At 40.0% G+C, this 15,628-nt stretch overlaps 1 protein-coding gene across 12 annotated transcripts in view; it reads left to right on the top strand.

The window, feature by feature from the left end:
• Window positions 1-15,628, top strand: part of col27a1b (collagen, type XXVII, alpha 1b) — a 58,789-nt gene that overhangs the window by 12,488 nt on the left and 30,673 nt on the right. For 8 of the 12 annotated variants that reach the window (XM_067521144.1, XM_067521142.1, XM_067521135.1 and 5 more), the window contains exons 5-10: window positions 2,878-2,931; window positions 5,273-5,326; window positions 5,448-5,501; window positions 11,562-11,606; window positions 11,879-11,920; window positions 15,174-15,227. In XM_067521144.1, the coding sequence (XP_067377245.1) occupies window positions 2,878-2,931; window positions 5,273-5,326; window positions 5,448-5,501; window positions 11,562-11,606; window positions 11,879-11,920; window positions 15,174-15,227 (303 nt within the window). The remainder of the gene's footprint in view (window positions 1-2,877; window positions 2,932-5,272; window positions 5,327-5,447; window positions 5,502-11,561; window positions 11,607-11,878; window positions 11,921-15,173; window positions 15,228-15,628) is intronic. The other 4 variants (XM_067521140.1, XM_067521146.1, XM_067521141.1 and 1 more) reach the window with 3 other exon arrangements.

Genomic DNA, 15,628 nt, shown 5'->3' with positions numbered 1-15,628 from the left:
CAGTCCGTTTGTTCATCAGCACTCAATTGTTCCTGAGCACAGACAGTAAAACTGTGGGCATGTGTAAACCTTTAATCTGCTCAATGTTCTGTGAATAACTACAGAATTAATTTTTATATGCTGTAACATACTTTTTAATTTAACGAATTCCCTGTGGATCAAAATATTTACATTTGCTGCTCTCTGTATGTGGTACATCTGCTGTACCTACCACACATGGAGAGCAGCAAATGAGCAGCATTTTGTTCCCAGCTGCAGCAACAACAGTGTGTTTTTACATAAACCAATAGATATGGTAAGCAGATAAACATTTAGCCAATTTAATAAGCAAAAATGCCCAAGCTCATGCTGTTTGATGCTTTACTCATGAGCATTTGAATAGTTTTGTTTTAGATTGGTAACTTTTTCAACATATTCTGCAATTTTAGAGACTGGACAATGAATTGATTGATACAGAAAATACTGATCAGCAGATTAATGGTTGAGAAGACAATAGCGACTGTAGTTAAACCCCCAATTGTATCCTGTTTCAATTTTATGCTTTTTTTGCTGTAAAAATTCTCAAGTGCATATTTTATTTTTTAACTTTTTTTTTTTAAGTGAACCTGTCACTGATATATTGCTTAGCGATATTGATAACCAAGTCAGTAATCTACAGTAAACCATGTTAGTCTCAAATGGCTGTATTTTTTCTTTTCTTTTTTTTCTTTTAAGGGGTTTGATTGCACATAAGTGTTTGTTTCTGGCCCAGATGGTTTTAGCACAAATATGAGATGCTTGGTTCTCTTTCCTTTTGAGTACCTCCTTTAGCTTTGCTTCATTTGTAGTTCTACGAGCACAGGAACATTGAGAAAATTAATCTAATTGGATCTCTAGCTGACATGGAGAGATTACTCCTGTGTTCATTTCACCTCCCAAAACCCCTAAAAGTAGTAGTAGTAAAGATGCATCTAAACTTTTCACAGTCGCCTATTTAGATTTCTTTATGCTAACTTACCATCAGAATCTATTTCAAGATTCTTGTGGTTATATTTAGAGATTTGCATACATCTGCATTTCAAGCCTGTTATTCGCTTCTTTTCTATGTTTTTATAGCATAATGTTAAAGCTATATTGTGTAGCATAATGTGATGTCTGTTTTTAAATAGTGCTATATGAATACATTTACTGCGTACTTACATACTACACTGTCTGCCAGATTGGAAATCTTAGGGAAGCAATTAGCACTCAGGCAGCTCCGAAGGTCTTGCCAGAATAGAATGAATAGGACTTCTGATCATTTTTCATTTGCATGATATTGAATAATGATCGGGCTAAACACTGTTTCCAGCCTTGCAGTCCAGAGAAGGTGTTAGCAGGACTTTTCTGGGTGAACGGCCAGTAAAAACAGTAACACTCCATGTGTCACTCCTGTAAAATCCATCAGTCCACATTTAAAGCTGGTCACAGCTCTAACATACTGTACAGGTGTCCTTCATCTGCTGGCTGCAGGTGTGAGTGAGTGAGTGTGTGTGTTTTAGTGTATGTGCTGCTGACCTGGGTTTACATTTGCACTCGTGCATGTGTTTGTGTGCATTTGCTGGAGTTCACTAAATGTTTTTTACAGAGGATCTTCATTCCTTTTCTCACCCACGCAAAGATAGATGGACAAAGTGACTCATTCTCCTCATTATTCTCATCTCTAATGGGATAACACCCTCCCACCTTGTCATCAGCATCGTGCCTCCTCACCTTATGTGCTGCAAGAATGCAATTTGTGATATTCCTTCCCGACCTTCCTATTTCTCTACATTTCTTCCTCTCTTTGGTTTCTATCTGTAAATAATGAGTTCCACATTTTTTTTTTGTATAGAGTGAGAGGAACGGGGGAATGCTCTGAATAGATGAGTAGAGGGAAATCTGTAGATGAGCTTCTTCTAAGTGTCTCCATATGTACAGCAGTGAGTGCTTTTGAGTGGAGAGGTCGGTCCAGTTTGAAAGCAGGGGAGGTGCCCGGGCTGTGTGACAATAGAGAGCAGATAAATAACAGAGACTGGCTGGATCACCCAACTGTACCTCTACACCTCCTGGCCTCCTCTGTTTCTTTGACTCAGAGAAATCTAATCCCTCACTTTCACCTCCAGCTCAGGGGAACCGGTTTCTTTTTACATGGAAAGACTGAACGATTCAAAGAACAGGTTAAAGACACAGTAGCTTCCTGTTGGGGCCATCTGAACATGTTTCAGTGCTTTCAATTTCCTGGCGAAGATTTTCCATGCCCAGCCTTTCAAGTGTACAGCTGAGCCGAAGACTCTTCACTTGGATGCTTCAGAAAGTTTATTTTTCCCAAACAATTCCTCTTTACAGCGCGCTTGAATTTATAGCCCTTTCAACCAGAAAAAATAGATCTTGTCTTCTTATTTTCTGCTCCTGTAAGTCTCCCTGCCTGGATTGATTTCCAGGAGATGGTCCGTTTCAATAAAACATGTGGCACAGGGTGCTCGAGGAATTACATCTGAGCGTATTATATATCACTGACACCTACAGTTTGTTGCATAAAGCTACTGGGGAATGGAGTCTGATGGTCTTCATTTTGGTGGACCCCAGAAACCAGTGGAAAGGTGTAGTGACAAGGAAAATCACATCCATATGTCATAATTTCGACAGACAGGAAGACAAGCAAGGCAGGCAGGACCCACTTTGTCTCGCAGAGCTTATATATACAAACACAGAAGTAGAACCCGGGGCATTGCTGACCTGTTCCGTGACACAAACAGTGTGCATACATCTGTGAATAACTCCCATACAGTATTAACTCTGATTTTTGCTGCTCATTTAATTTGGCCTAAACATTGACCCATTAGCTATGTCGGTCTAATTCTGCATTTCTGTTTACAGGGTCCTCCTGGCCCACATGGAAACCCTGGTCATCCTGGACCACCTGGACTAAAGGTGTGTTAATACCTGAGGTGTTTTTGAAAAATGCACCACATTAATATGGTCCAGACCCCATTTATTTGTTAATTTTGTGATGCGAACACTTAAAGGGACACCTACTGGTCCCACAACCAAAATTCTAACAAAGCCAGAATCTATTCTTTTCTGCTTGGTTGACTAAGGCTAGTCTGTGATTACTTAAAGGTCCTTAAAGGATTAGTGTAGCAGTTCAAATAAATGTAGATCAGATGGGGTATTTTAGAGCATATTATAGTGTGGAATACTGCAAAAAAGTGTAAAAGGTGTAGAAGAGATGAAATTTGTTGATGTTACAAAGAATGCAAGTTTAAACAGCAAAAAACTGAATGAAAAGGTGACTCCCAGTCTGCAGGAGCTTGGCGGGAGAAACATTTTCCTACATAACAGTGATCAAAAACACACTGCTCAAACCGCACATCCCCTCAATTGAATCCAATAAATCAAGTCTTTTGTGCTCCTTCGCCAGTCGTTGTGAAAAACAGGATCACATTGTAATTGTATTGTAAATAGACAGTATTAGTGAGATGATGCAAAGTGTGCGGATGCTCAATGGACCAACATTTGTTAGAGCTGCATGTAGTATGAGTATGAAAATGTTCATGTGATGTAAATGAAACCTATTAAATACAACGCAGTGTTTGTGGTACATATGCTATAGAGGTTATACTCATTTATGCCCCATATCTGTGGCATGAAAAAGGTCATTTAAACAATAATGCACATTTGAAAAGTCAGGATATCTTGTGGTTTTCTTTGTCATCTAACAGTTCTTTGTGATTTGCAGTGGTTTGCATGTTTGAGGTCTCCTCATCGTTGCTTCAAAGTCCAGTTCTACTCTGTTAAAATGTTTCCCTTCATGAGAGAGCAGCAGTTTTAGGTCTTTCTGACTCACTCATTTGCAAGTATGAGACATTAGTCTGTGTTCCAGCTGATTTGAATTGTCAACAGAAAGGCTTAACCCCATAATATGTCAGGCTGATATCACAAAGGAGTCTGCATGTAAGACTTAGCTGGAATAAAATGGAAGATGGCTCATATTTCAAGTGTTGAGATAATCCATTAGAATTCATTGAATTTCATCGTTTTCCACTGTCTCTTCAAACATTGAAAAAAACCCAAATGTAATTGATACCATGCTGCTTGGCCTGCTTAGACCAGGGAAAAACCATAACTCATATGTGTGTTTACTGGAGTCTAACCAAACCTGTCCTAGCTCAGTTTGACCCAAACAGCAGACTGTCTGGTCTGGCACAGCTCTCTGCCTTAAGAAACTAAGAAATGGGATAAAAACATTTTAGGGAGAATTTTGTTTGGAATATGTCACTTTATCTTGACGTAGTGAGAATAAACAGACAAGATGATGTTCACTTACCTACTACTACAAAAAGCCTCAAAAAAGAATTAATTAAAGTAGACATTGAATACGCATAATCAGTGCAAAGTACAAGAGCCTATTAAGTTTTTAAGCTTTCAGAAAAAAATCATTCTCATTTTGCTGCGCTTTAAGTTTAAATTCTTCAGATTACTAACTTGAGCTGCAAACGTTTTGGACACTAATAAACTACAGGGTTCATGTGTCTATATATTACGCTTGGTCATAAAAAAATGACCACAAAGACATGCAGGACGTTTTACTTTCTAAACAACAGTCAAATCAAACTGACCTCCTAATGTGAAGTTGCCACTAGCAAGATGGGACAAACATCTGTACTCATTTGAAAAGAGGAGTTGGTTCCAAGAAAATAAGTCACAAAGCCAGATAGATTTCCAAATTGAAGCCTCAATTTGTCAGGAGTGTCAAAATATTTTCATTCAGCTGATAAGTTTTATGCGTTATCACAGTCAAACCGGCACACTGTGGCAAATATTTCCTGCATGCATTTGTTTCTTTTATATGATAAGCACGAACAGGAAATTATTGCTTTCTCCATGAATGGTGTACATTAAACCTGAATAGATTATTGGACAGGTTTTTTTGCCAGTGCAATTGTGTGTGGAATCGCGACCCAGAATGCACTGATAGAACTGTCACTGCCCGAAAAGGGAGAAGAATGTGCACGGTCACTTCACTTCACATTACTTCTTGCTGGCTTGGTGTAAACTGAGTCACCAGAGGGCATAAATGGACTGGGAGTTTGTGTAAATACAGCAGCTAGACACGTCAATAGTTGGGATGAACTCATTACTCTTTTATAGTGTAAATGCGAATTGCAAGCTCCTCTGCTCCCCGTAAACTGGACTGCTGTAGTAGAAAATATACAGGGAACTCTAGTGCAGATAGAGATATATGATGTATGGTAATGTGTGTTTTTCTTAGGGACAAAAAGGAGATCCTGGACTGTCCCCTGGTCAAGCTCCCAAAGGACAAAAAGTATAAATCTTGTCTTTTTTTTCCCCATAATGCTGTAATTATTAGCAGACACAGTCAGTAATTGGCAGACAGCCATGTAAATATGCCAATATATTAAATATGGCCTAATTTGTCCTTTTAGGGAGAGTCTGGTATCGCGGGCCCTCCTGGAATGCCTGGTCAAGCTGGACGAAAGGTAAAAAATCAGTGTGTGTTTTGTAAATCAAATGTACTCTCTCAACTCTAGCACTCTATAAACTGCCTTTGAGGGGGGAAGTCTGTGAAATTGCACGGTCTAGGGGTTCCGGCCAAACATGGATATTTTAGCTCTTGTTTGGAAAGCAACCTAGCATAATGCAGGCATCAAGGAGCACACCTGGGTTCTGGCTTTAATGTTTGTATATCTAGCCTGTTACATCATCTGTATCGCCGGCCTCCGAAATGAAGAGGGAAGCTGAAGAAAGCAGAAGTTTACTGGGTCAAGCCTATGTGTTAAATGCTCCCGTCTAATGCATGTTATGTCAGTCACTCTCTGCAGAGCAGCTCTCCTGAAAAGTAGGGCAAGTTTTGAATGTGTGCTAGCTGTGTGATCTGGTTCTGCTCAGGATTGTTTGTGCATTATTTGACTTCTCACATGCCGCAGTGCTGGGCTGACAGAGTGTGGTGGTTAGCAGCACAGCAAACTTCGCCATGGCCTTGTGCTTCTTTCCTTGACCTTTTCCCCAAGTCTGTTACCCTGCTGACAGACCGCATTCTTCATGTTTCCAACTTTTGCAAATTCTCAAAGCTTGGTAAACAAACTGACCCGTTACTCATACGTAAAACATCTATAACAATTTACGTATAATGGAAACCATGTAACATAACAGCGTCAATCACAAAAGAATTGTTAATATTACTAATTATAGAACAAATTAGTCTGTCTTTCAAGACTGTTTGACTGGGGGTGGGGTTGCATGGCAAACCATCTAAAACAATACGGCTTTGCTTGTCAAAAATGTACAATTTAAGTCCTGGTAAAGCTAAACTGTTATCTAAAAACCGGAGGCGGTGGACTACGGCTCCACATTTCTTCACAGTAACGCATGAGATTCCAACAACTCACATGAAAGCATGGCAGGACAACAACCCCCAGATGACCATCAAGTGTCAACGACCTGACAACTCCGCAGAGTTTATAGACCTGCCCCTCTGAGCCAGTTAATAAGAACTCATGAAACCTTTTTGATGGGAGTCTAGCACTTCCACGCTTTGCCTATTGTGCATGCTGATGGCCTATTGAAATCAAGTAGAGTTTCACACACGAGGATGCTTCTCACTTGTGGGATCTCCTGCTGTGTGTAACGCAACTCTGGACAAAGTCCAGGCTGATTTTTCTCCTGACGTTGTCTGGAGATCATATGTGAAACAGGCTCACGTCCATTGGCTCTGGGCCCTACTCTCTGCACTTGTGGAAAGTCCTGTAGCTGCCAGTTTGAGTGTGGCGTCATGTCACCTGATTGTGAAAAGTTCACAGGGCCACATACACCTATTTTACCACCACCCTGCACAGTAGTAGAAGTAGACAGAATTGTTTGGAATTCTGTCTACTTCACTTTAAAATTATTTTTAATGAAGGACCTGACTATCGCATGCATAGTAAGAATAAATAGCGTTTAGCATGTCATTTTTTTGCAGGACGAAAGTTGTTTTGATTATATTTAGATCTCCTTTTTTCTCTGGAAAACTGAAAGGAACTGAAATTTATTTCAGTATTATTTATTTCAGGAACTGAAATAAACAATGAAATTGAACTCTACCTTCGACGTTAAAAGGAAAAGAAAACACAGTGGCACTAGTGCACTTAAGATTAGCAGCAGGTGGGATTCAGAGCAGTCTTTGCTCTGGGATACAAACTTGAAGAGGATAGGTTAGGGGCAACAATGGAAGTGCTCCTCTGAGGAATAAGCTGTATCGGCCAATAATTGTTAGTTCTGAGAGTTTGTTTTTCGTAGGGAAAAGGTAACTTTAACCATTGTTGGAGGATTTGTGCTGCAACTGACAACCAAGTTACTCTGCCGTCTCTGCTGTCCGATGCCTCGCAGAACTGGAGAGGGCGACCACGTGGAGGTAATTTCCTTTCCAGAAAAGTCACAAATGCAGCATTTCCCTCAGATTTAACTTGGAAACAACACAAACGCTGTGGGATATATTTAAAACCCAAATGCATGAAATTCATTAAGGCTCATCAGCTTTTTCAAGCAGGGGCCCCACCCTAGTTATTTAGTAGCAGGATACCGCCAAGATTTAAATGAGGAAGTGATTTAATGTTGTTCAAAAAGGATTTTTCTTCTTGGATAAAATGTGATTTATAAAGGGGGAAACCTTGCAGCAAGAGTCACTCAATTACCTGACAGTCTGTTGCAGCAGCATCTCTTCAGAAAAACAAAGTCATAAAAGCTCGTGGAGAGAAAGAGAGAGAAAAAAAAAAAGGCAGACTGGCCTTCTTCTAAATGACACTCGGCAGTTTATCATCACACTGCTACTTTTGAGGTTTGCTGTCAGAATTACACTCTTGGATATATAGAAATGAAAGCTGTGCATGAGTACAGTAAAGGTCATAGTGAGGCTGGTTTTAGATGCCAGAAGAATACTAATTAAAGACACTGCCACAATATGTGTAAATCTCTGTAAGCAGCTTTCGTTCTTTCTGAGACCCACACACACACACCCAAACACCCCTGCCCTCATTTGGGACACAATAGTACAAGTGTAATAAAAGCCTTGGCGGGAGCTTCAACAATCTATTATGCAATCTGACAGCGCTGACTGTGAAAAACCATCTGGTCAGTCACTGTAGTGGTGGGGAGGACTCGCGCTTTAAGAAAGAAAGCCTCCTCTCACCTTGTGAGTCATGGAAAATGGAGTCATGGGAAGAGGCTCATACCTTCCTGCTGATTTATGGTAATTGTGGATGTTGGCTGGGTGTGGACCAACATTTTAGCTGAGGTTGAGCAGTGCTAACAGACCCCCCCCTTTTCTGTTTCTTTTTTCCTGTTCTGATGTTCAGTTCGGGTGGGATTCTGGTCCCCCTGGTGAACTTTGTGTTAGCGTTAAAGACTCTTTTGCACAAGTAACTGCTGACAGCCATACAACGTATTAAAATGCAGTTGGTATCCAGCTTGTAAAAGCAAGGCAATCAGCCGGGCTCTGCTGAAAGCCACCAGACACCTCATTGCTTGCAGCTGTTCTTAATTCTTAGACTTTTTTTTTTTTTTTTTTTGATCATACTCTGGGACAGGAAGCCAAAACCCCTTACAGTGCACTTTTGTATTTAAATTGCACAGAAATTCCGTCATCTGCCACAGTTGAAGCTGGAGGTTTGTTCTTTTGTCTGTTTTTATCCAACCCGCCTCACTTTTATAGACCCTTTTCGCTGAGTGTTCTCCTCAGTCCCTGGCCCGTTGCCAGAGAAAACCTTTCTCGCTGTGGGAAACGTGTAAAGATGTAATAGGAAGGTTGCCTGGGAGTCGGTCAGCGGTCTGCACTGTAAAGTAAGCGGCCTTGGACCAGTGTGCCTTCGACACAGCCATGTGTGATCATGGCAAACTGAAATAATGCTCAGCATTTTATTAGCTGTGCAGCCCTGGAAATCTTTCCTTCCTGTTGCTCAGCTGTGTCCAATAACATTCTCGTACCTTTATGTGCTGAGTGTGATTTGTCCAAGAAAGAAATGTGAGGCTTGCCAGGTGGGGAAAAAGTTATGTTATAATAAAAATAAAAATCTATGGAAAGAACATTTAGCAGGGGAGACACAGCAGCTGCTGCTGCTGCTGCTGCCTGTTAGCTGCAGAGTTGATCTGCTGCAAGTTACACTAATTAAAACAGTTTGCTACATACAGGCAGGGAGAACTAATGGAGAATGTGACTCCTCGCCATCTTTGTCACACAGATGATTTACAGAACTGCGAAAGCTGTCAATTATTTTTTTGTTTTTTACCTATATGACACACATGCGCACACTCACATCAGACAGACTTATTTCCCCTGTCGTCACTGAACTCTGCTGATCTGACCTTACTCGAAGGCCGAAGCACATTCTTTTGTCTTTTTATGGCGGCAGTGCAGGAGACTCATTTAATCCCCAGAATCCTGTCAGAGATTTCCAACTCAAAGCACATGCTGCAGATAAATAGCTTAATAAAGGAGTTGACGGAACTAGAGTAGAACAGCATCTGATAGAATTACCGTGGACAACAGACAAGCATCTGGCTTTGTTGCGGGATGTGTTGGGAAACCTTTAAAAATAGTTTCCATATAGAATTTTGTGTTCACCAACATTTGATCATTTTAAAAGCTCTGCTAGTAAATGTTTTTTTTTAAATCCGTTACACACATTTGTGAATGCACCTTCTCCTTCCTGCTGATGGTGTCAGTGTCACTTCACACCTCATGATGGCATCCTTGGCTCAAGTCGTCGTGCATTGGTTCGTGGCTGTGACATTAAGACTATACTGTGGGCCAACATCTGCATTTTGATATACGTGAGACATCGGCCTTGTGGAATGATTTAACTAACTGCTTAAGGCCTGTCATTCTCTCTCTGCCTCAGCCCTTCAACTCTGCCTGAACCACCAGTGGGTCCATCAGTATTAACTCAAGCTTTGCAACAAAATGGGTTTCAAACCCACTCCACCTAATTTTGGAACACAAAGATCCACGCTTTCCAAAAAGGACGCACATGCAGGGCTTATTATTATTATTATTATTATTATTATTATTATTATTATTAATATCATTATTATTATTGGCTACAGTACTAGTGTTAATTGATTTACGAGACATACACATCTGCCATAGACGTCAGGCACCATAAACCTTTTTGGTGGATTTAGATTTAGATTAGATTATAGTAAATATCCAATCTGCAGAAAAGCTGGGATGTGGTGTAAAATCTAAATAATGATTAGATTAAGGTTATTAAGACTGTAAACAGGGAAATGGTGAACCAACCAATCGCTTTTAAAACCAATATTATATTTTTTTTATTACTTTTACATTTCTGGGAATTAAACATACATGTTGATTGACAATTGGGGCTGGTAAGTGGGATATTTTATTAAAATGTGCCAATTGTTTTTCTCAGTCCAGTGTTTTTGCTAATCATGAGAGATACAATAGTGAATAAACATATTTAAACTGTTCCTTTAAGTGAAAAATCTCAGTTTAGGAGGAGCAAAAAAAGTTTTTGTTAGGCTTGTTTAATTGTACACTGCATTCTGTGTTATCTTTCGCATTTTTTAGCTTCTCGAGAGAAAACAAAAAGTGCCAAGTTATTTTTCTCTCAGGAAAATAATCTAAGAGCAGTCTTAAAACGTTTTTAATCTTGTTGCATTCCCTTCCCTTGTTTCATCACTGACGCTTGCATAAACTCAGTGAAGCAGCTTTTAAGGTTGAGCCCTGCTTCCTATCGAGACTCCAGAATCTCCCGCAGGACGTTTGCAGGAGGACATGCTAATCCTAATGTATACACTATTGTGGCAGCCTTGAGGGCTTTGTGTGGCTCTTGATGGCGGCTAGCTTGTTTACACTGATTCAAATTTTTTGCACCAGTCTCAGGCTGCCTGTGGATTACTAGTTCTGCCGCCGACAGGCCAACACAGCTGGTGGCTAATGACTTCACACTTGAGGGGATGGATCTATTCCCTCAGCGATAACTACGTATGACTCTATCTACGCCACTGTAGGCCTTGATTGTGAAAAGATTAATACGTTATGCAACCAGCTGGCAGGCTCATCGGAGATCACAGAGTGACCGCTAATTACCCTTGTGGGTATCGCTGATTAAAAATGGTTCGCTGCTTTAATTAATTCATTTTGATGGCAGTGAGGAGACAGACTCAAAGCCAAGCAGCTGTACTGCAACTATAAATAAAAACTCTATTGTTGTTGTTGTTGTTGTATATAAAACTGAAAAGATTGGTTTATTCAGGGTGAACCAGTCAAGTGCTGTATTATTTTCACAGCTATTAAGTTTATTTGTCAAACTAGGTTATTGAACATTTTACAAGGAAACAAGGTGAAAGCTTCTTTAAGGCGACTGGAAAGTCTTTCAACGTAATTTCGGTCCTGGCTGGGTTCATTTGGAGCTTCGAACGACACACAACTGACTTAATCACTGTCTGCAGAGCACATCATGTGCTGTTATAATTTTACTTATTTATGTAAACTCTTATCTATGTCAATAAATTCTAATCTATTGTTTCTCTATCAACAGGGACAAAAAGGTCATCCTGGTCCTTCTGGCCTCCCAGGTGAACCTGTGAGTACTTTATTTTCCAGTAATAGAGGGGGGAGGGGGGGAATTGATGTCACACTGTGTTAACGGGAAAAAATTACTTTTGTTTTTCTTAAATATAATATTGAATTCACCTTCAGCTGGTACAGTAATTCTTCATCAGAAGTAACAAAAATGGTCACGAAGTTTATAAAAAAGAAAGCTATATTTACTATGTATAGCAAAAGTTTGCATTCCCCTTTATGAGGCGTTGTCTAATACTTTCTATGTCCTTTGCCTTTTACAACCTCCTCCAGTGTCTCTCGGTGCCCTCTAAGCACGGTTTTCTATCCCTTCAGGTATTTTTCAAGGCTTAATTGTTCAAAATCTACCAGCTTGCTTGGTTGTCTGCCCTGTACAGAACAGCCTTCTTCAAATCTTGCTTTGGTTCATTGTCTTGTTGAAGGATACAGGGCCTCTTCATTTTAAGCTTTTTGACTGATGGTGAGGCTTTGCTTTAAAATCTTTATGTTTTGGGCTGCATTCATTTTTACTCACACTTTATGCAGAGCCCCAGTGCCTGATGCAGACATGTACCCCCCCACCCACCCCAAACGCCAGTAAGCCTCCACCATGTTTGAATGTGGGAATGGTGTTCCTCTCCTCATAAAAGCATGCAGTAAGCCCTTGCTTACTTCCAGACATCAAACACACCAGAGAGGCAGACTGCACTTGACTGTGGGAATGTGGACTTTTATTTCTTTTGCTAGCAAGGACTTTTGCAGGTCTCTGGCTGTTTTTTTTTTTTTTTTTTCTTTCGTTCTTTTTTAACCTAGCTCTTCAGCTGGTTTTCTGTCACCTCCATGGTGTCATTTTTCTTAGGCTTCCACTTCTGGTAGCTTAGTGGGTAAAGCATCAGGCTGGGATGCTGAGGTCTGTAGGATTAAATTCATATGTGCTCAATGACAACTAATGGACAATGGTCTTCACAGTTGATATTGTTGTCCATAAACACTACTGTCTGGACCACCCAGCATTGCCTAAAATAAAGAAAACTTGCGAAATTGCAATTGCACAGGAGTCCCATCTTATTTCTGTGGCTCCTCGGACACCCCCCCTCACCCTCCTTTGTGCTTTTGATGGTTTATCATCCTGACTGAAGCCAGTGTGTGCCCTTTGTCTGTCTGAGGGCTGCAGCCCGTGTGTGTTTACTCACTGAATAGAAGAGCTAAGATTCTTCAGAGACAGTCACCATAAGACTCCAGCATGTCTTTCCATTTATAGTTACAAAACAGCAGAAAGGGAGGGAATGGCAGAGAAATAATATTAACAGACTACATTAAAAAAAAAGAGGGCTTACTATAGACATTAGACATTAGTTGTCCGGGATTCTTGGCGGGAAATATGTTATTTTTGGCAGAGATACAAGTGGGCTAAATAGTTTGGACACCCTATGCTATTCCTCCTCTTGTTTTCCCTCCTTCCTGAGTCACATTTTTGTGTGCTGTCTGTGAGAAGAAAGTGCTGTGTCACAGTGTTAAAAAAAACAAACCCAAAACCAAACAAAACTTTTCCTGTCCCCTAGAGACTTTTCTTTAGAGACGATTCCCTCTTTTCTCTGTAGGATGACTTTGCCAGCGCATGGTTAAACATGCACATCCGCCGAACCCTGTTATTGTTGGCCTCTGTAACCTGAAGCTTGGTACTGTTGTTGGTGCAGTCGATTTAGCTGTTTTCTAGTGCAAGGAAGATAACTGGCGACACCTTGTGCCAGAAAACCATTACTCCTTACCTGCTGCAGACGCTCCTGGTTGACTGGTAAAATTGGTGAAGCTTATTTAAAATTTCTAGAGAGCAAAAATCATACTTACTGGAGTTTATAACCAAATGTCCTGTGTGTATCCATGGGATTTACAATTGTGTTTAAATATACGAAACCAAATCCTTGACCTACACTAAATTTATCTTTCCTCTCTTGCACTTGCGTTTCATGAAACTGAAACATGTCTTCTCATGTGACTTTGCTTTAGTTTTTTCTACCTAATTTTGCTTGCTTTGTACCTCACTTGTAATCAAGCCCTTGCTAAAGGACTAAAGTGTCTGTCCATCTTTATCAAGGCTAGCAGCTTTTTTTTTTTTTTTTTTACTTTATTTATTGATGCCTTGCTGGCACCACCTGTCGACCAGTGGAATTCAATTGATTACACATCACTGCTGACAGGAAAGTGTCGCATCACCTGGATGCTTGAATGTGTGCTGCATTTTTGCCTCCTTGTGTTAGTGTAGAGCACAAGAGATATAATCAGAAAATCCTCTGCATCATTGCACCATGGCTCCTTTCACAAACTGCAAACCCTTTAAATGAGTGTCAATCACTTCATTAATAATAACGTTTTGTAATGAAATAATTTGACCTACTGTTTTTCTCTTGGCTTATTTTGCATCGCATACTTCCTGCTGCACTGTACAACATTCCTTTCTGACACTCCGTTTCAATTTTATGAGGTACACGTGTTCAATCTAATGCGATCCAGTAAAACTTGTGCCATAAAGTTTACTTTTATATCGCCTGTACTTTTTTTTTTTTTTTTTTTTTTTTTTTTTTTTTGGTCAGGACAGTTAAAATAACATTTTGGCATTAACGCTATATTGATTGTTTGTTTTCCATATTGTACTGGACTTTATTGTGTTTGATGAGATTACCAATATTCTGCCTCCCCTGTGAGTGTAAATGGGAGGGATTAAAAATATATATATATATCAGAAATTTAAAGATACAGTATTCCAGTCCCCTAGTACTTGACTGTGTTAATTATACAGATTTATGTTATAAAGAGGTGACTAAGTGTATATTTTACCATATTAACTGCTGCTTTCATGGCTGCAAATGTGTCCGTTATAAAGCGTTTTCATGTAATTCTAAGTAAAAACTTGTCTTTTTCAAAACATAAATTAACCAACACTTGCTGTATACTAGATAACTGAAACCTAACTCTTGTGAATGTATAAATGAATGTGGTTGGCTTTAAGAATACTGTACACACAGCCTGTAATTTCTTGCATGCCTCCCCTAACCAATCCCCTTTTCCTCTTACCATACATCTCGAATTAAACATTACTCGCGGAGGGATGCATTTTGTTCGGTCTCGCCACAAACGAGAAATGACTCATGACTTGCACTCTGGTTGATGAGGATAAACACATTAAGGCAAAACTGCGCTCACAGTAGTCTTTACAGCATGTGGCTCAACCGCATTATAATGGTACTTACTGTCGGATTAATTGAATGGCTAGAGTTGCAATATCTGCAGTGGCGCCTTTCCTTAGGCAACGCTTTATCGACTGAACAAAAGGTCTTTATTGAAAAGCTTAGAGATTTAAATTCTTCTATAGGGCCGATTGACTGTTGTTTATTACTTCATAAATATAGTGGTTGCTTGTTTGCTGATTTCTTATTATTGCAATCACTGAGGCGCCAACAGAATCTATATGTACATAAACCTTTTTCCTGGTGAATACAGTTTCCTTCCATCCGTCCTTCAGTCCCTTTTTCCATATTTTAATCTGTCGCTTTCCTGTGGTGCCGATTTTGTTCTGTGTTTTTCTCAACAGGGTGAACGGGGAGATGATGGAAGCCCTGGGGCCAAAGGCTATCCTGGCAGGCAGGTGCAGTAAATCTAGTGTCGCGGTGCTGGTTGAGCAGGGCCACACACACTCACATGGACATGGAAAGAGAGCAACACACACACACACACACACACACAGGCTTGGGGGCTAGAAGTCATCCCTGTTGAACATGAATATAAATTTAGCTTTCCAAAAAATACTTGGGGGGGGGGGGGGCGCGGTGACCTTTTTCTAAAATGAGATTTCAGATTGTAATTTTTCATTAACGAATAAAACTGAAATTAATGGGGGGTGTTGAATCTTTGTGTGTTTGAAGCTAGAAAATGAAATTTAAAGTTATTGAATGATGGTAAAAAACTCGTTAGCCACGGGGGTCTCCGTGGCAGTATCAAAAAACCTAATTTGGTAAATCCAAATCAAAACAGTTTTAGCTGCTGAAT

Source organism: Channa argus, chromosome 11 (assembly GCF_033026475.1).
Source record: "Channa argus isolate prfri chromosome 11, Channa argus male v1.0, whole genome shotgun sequence".
NCBI lineage: Eukaryota > Metazoa > Chordata > Actinopteri > Anabantiformes > Channidae > Channa > Channa argus.
The sequence above is the reverse complement of the archived record's forward strand: the minus strand, read 5'-3'. Positions and strand labels throughout refer to the sequence as shown.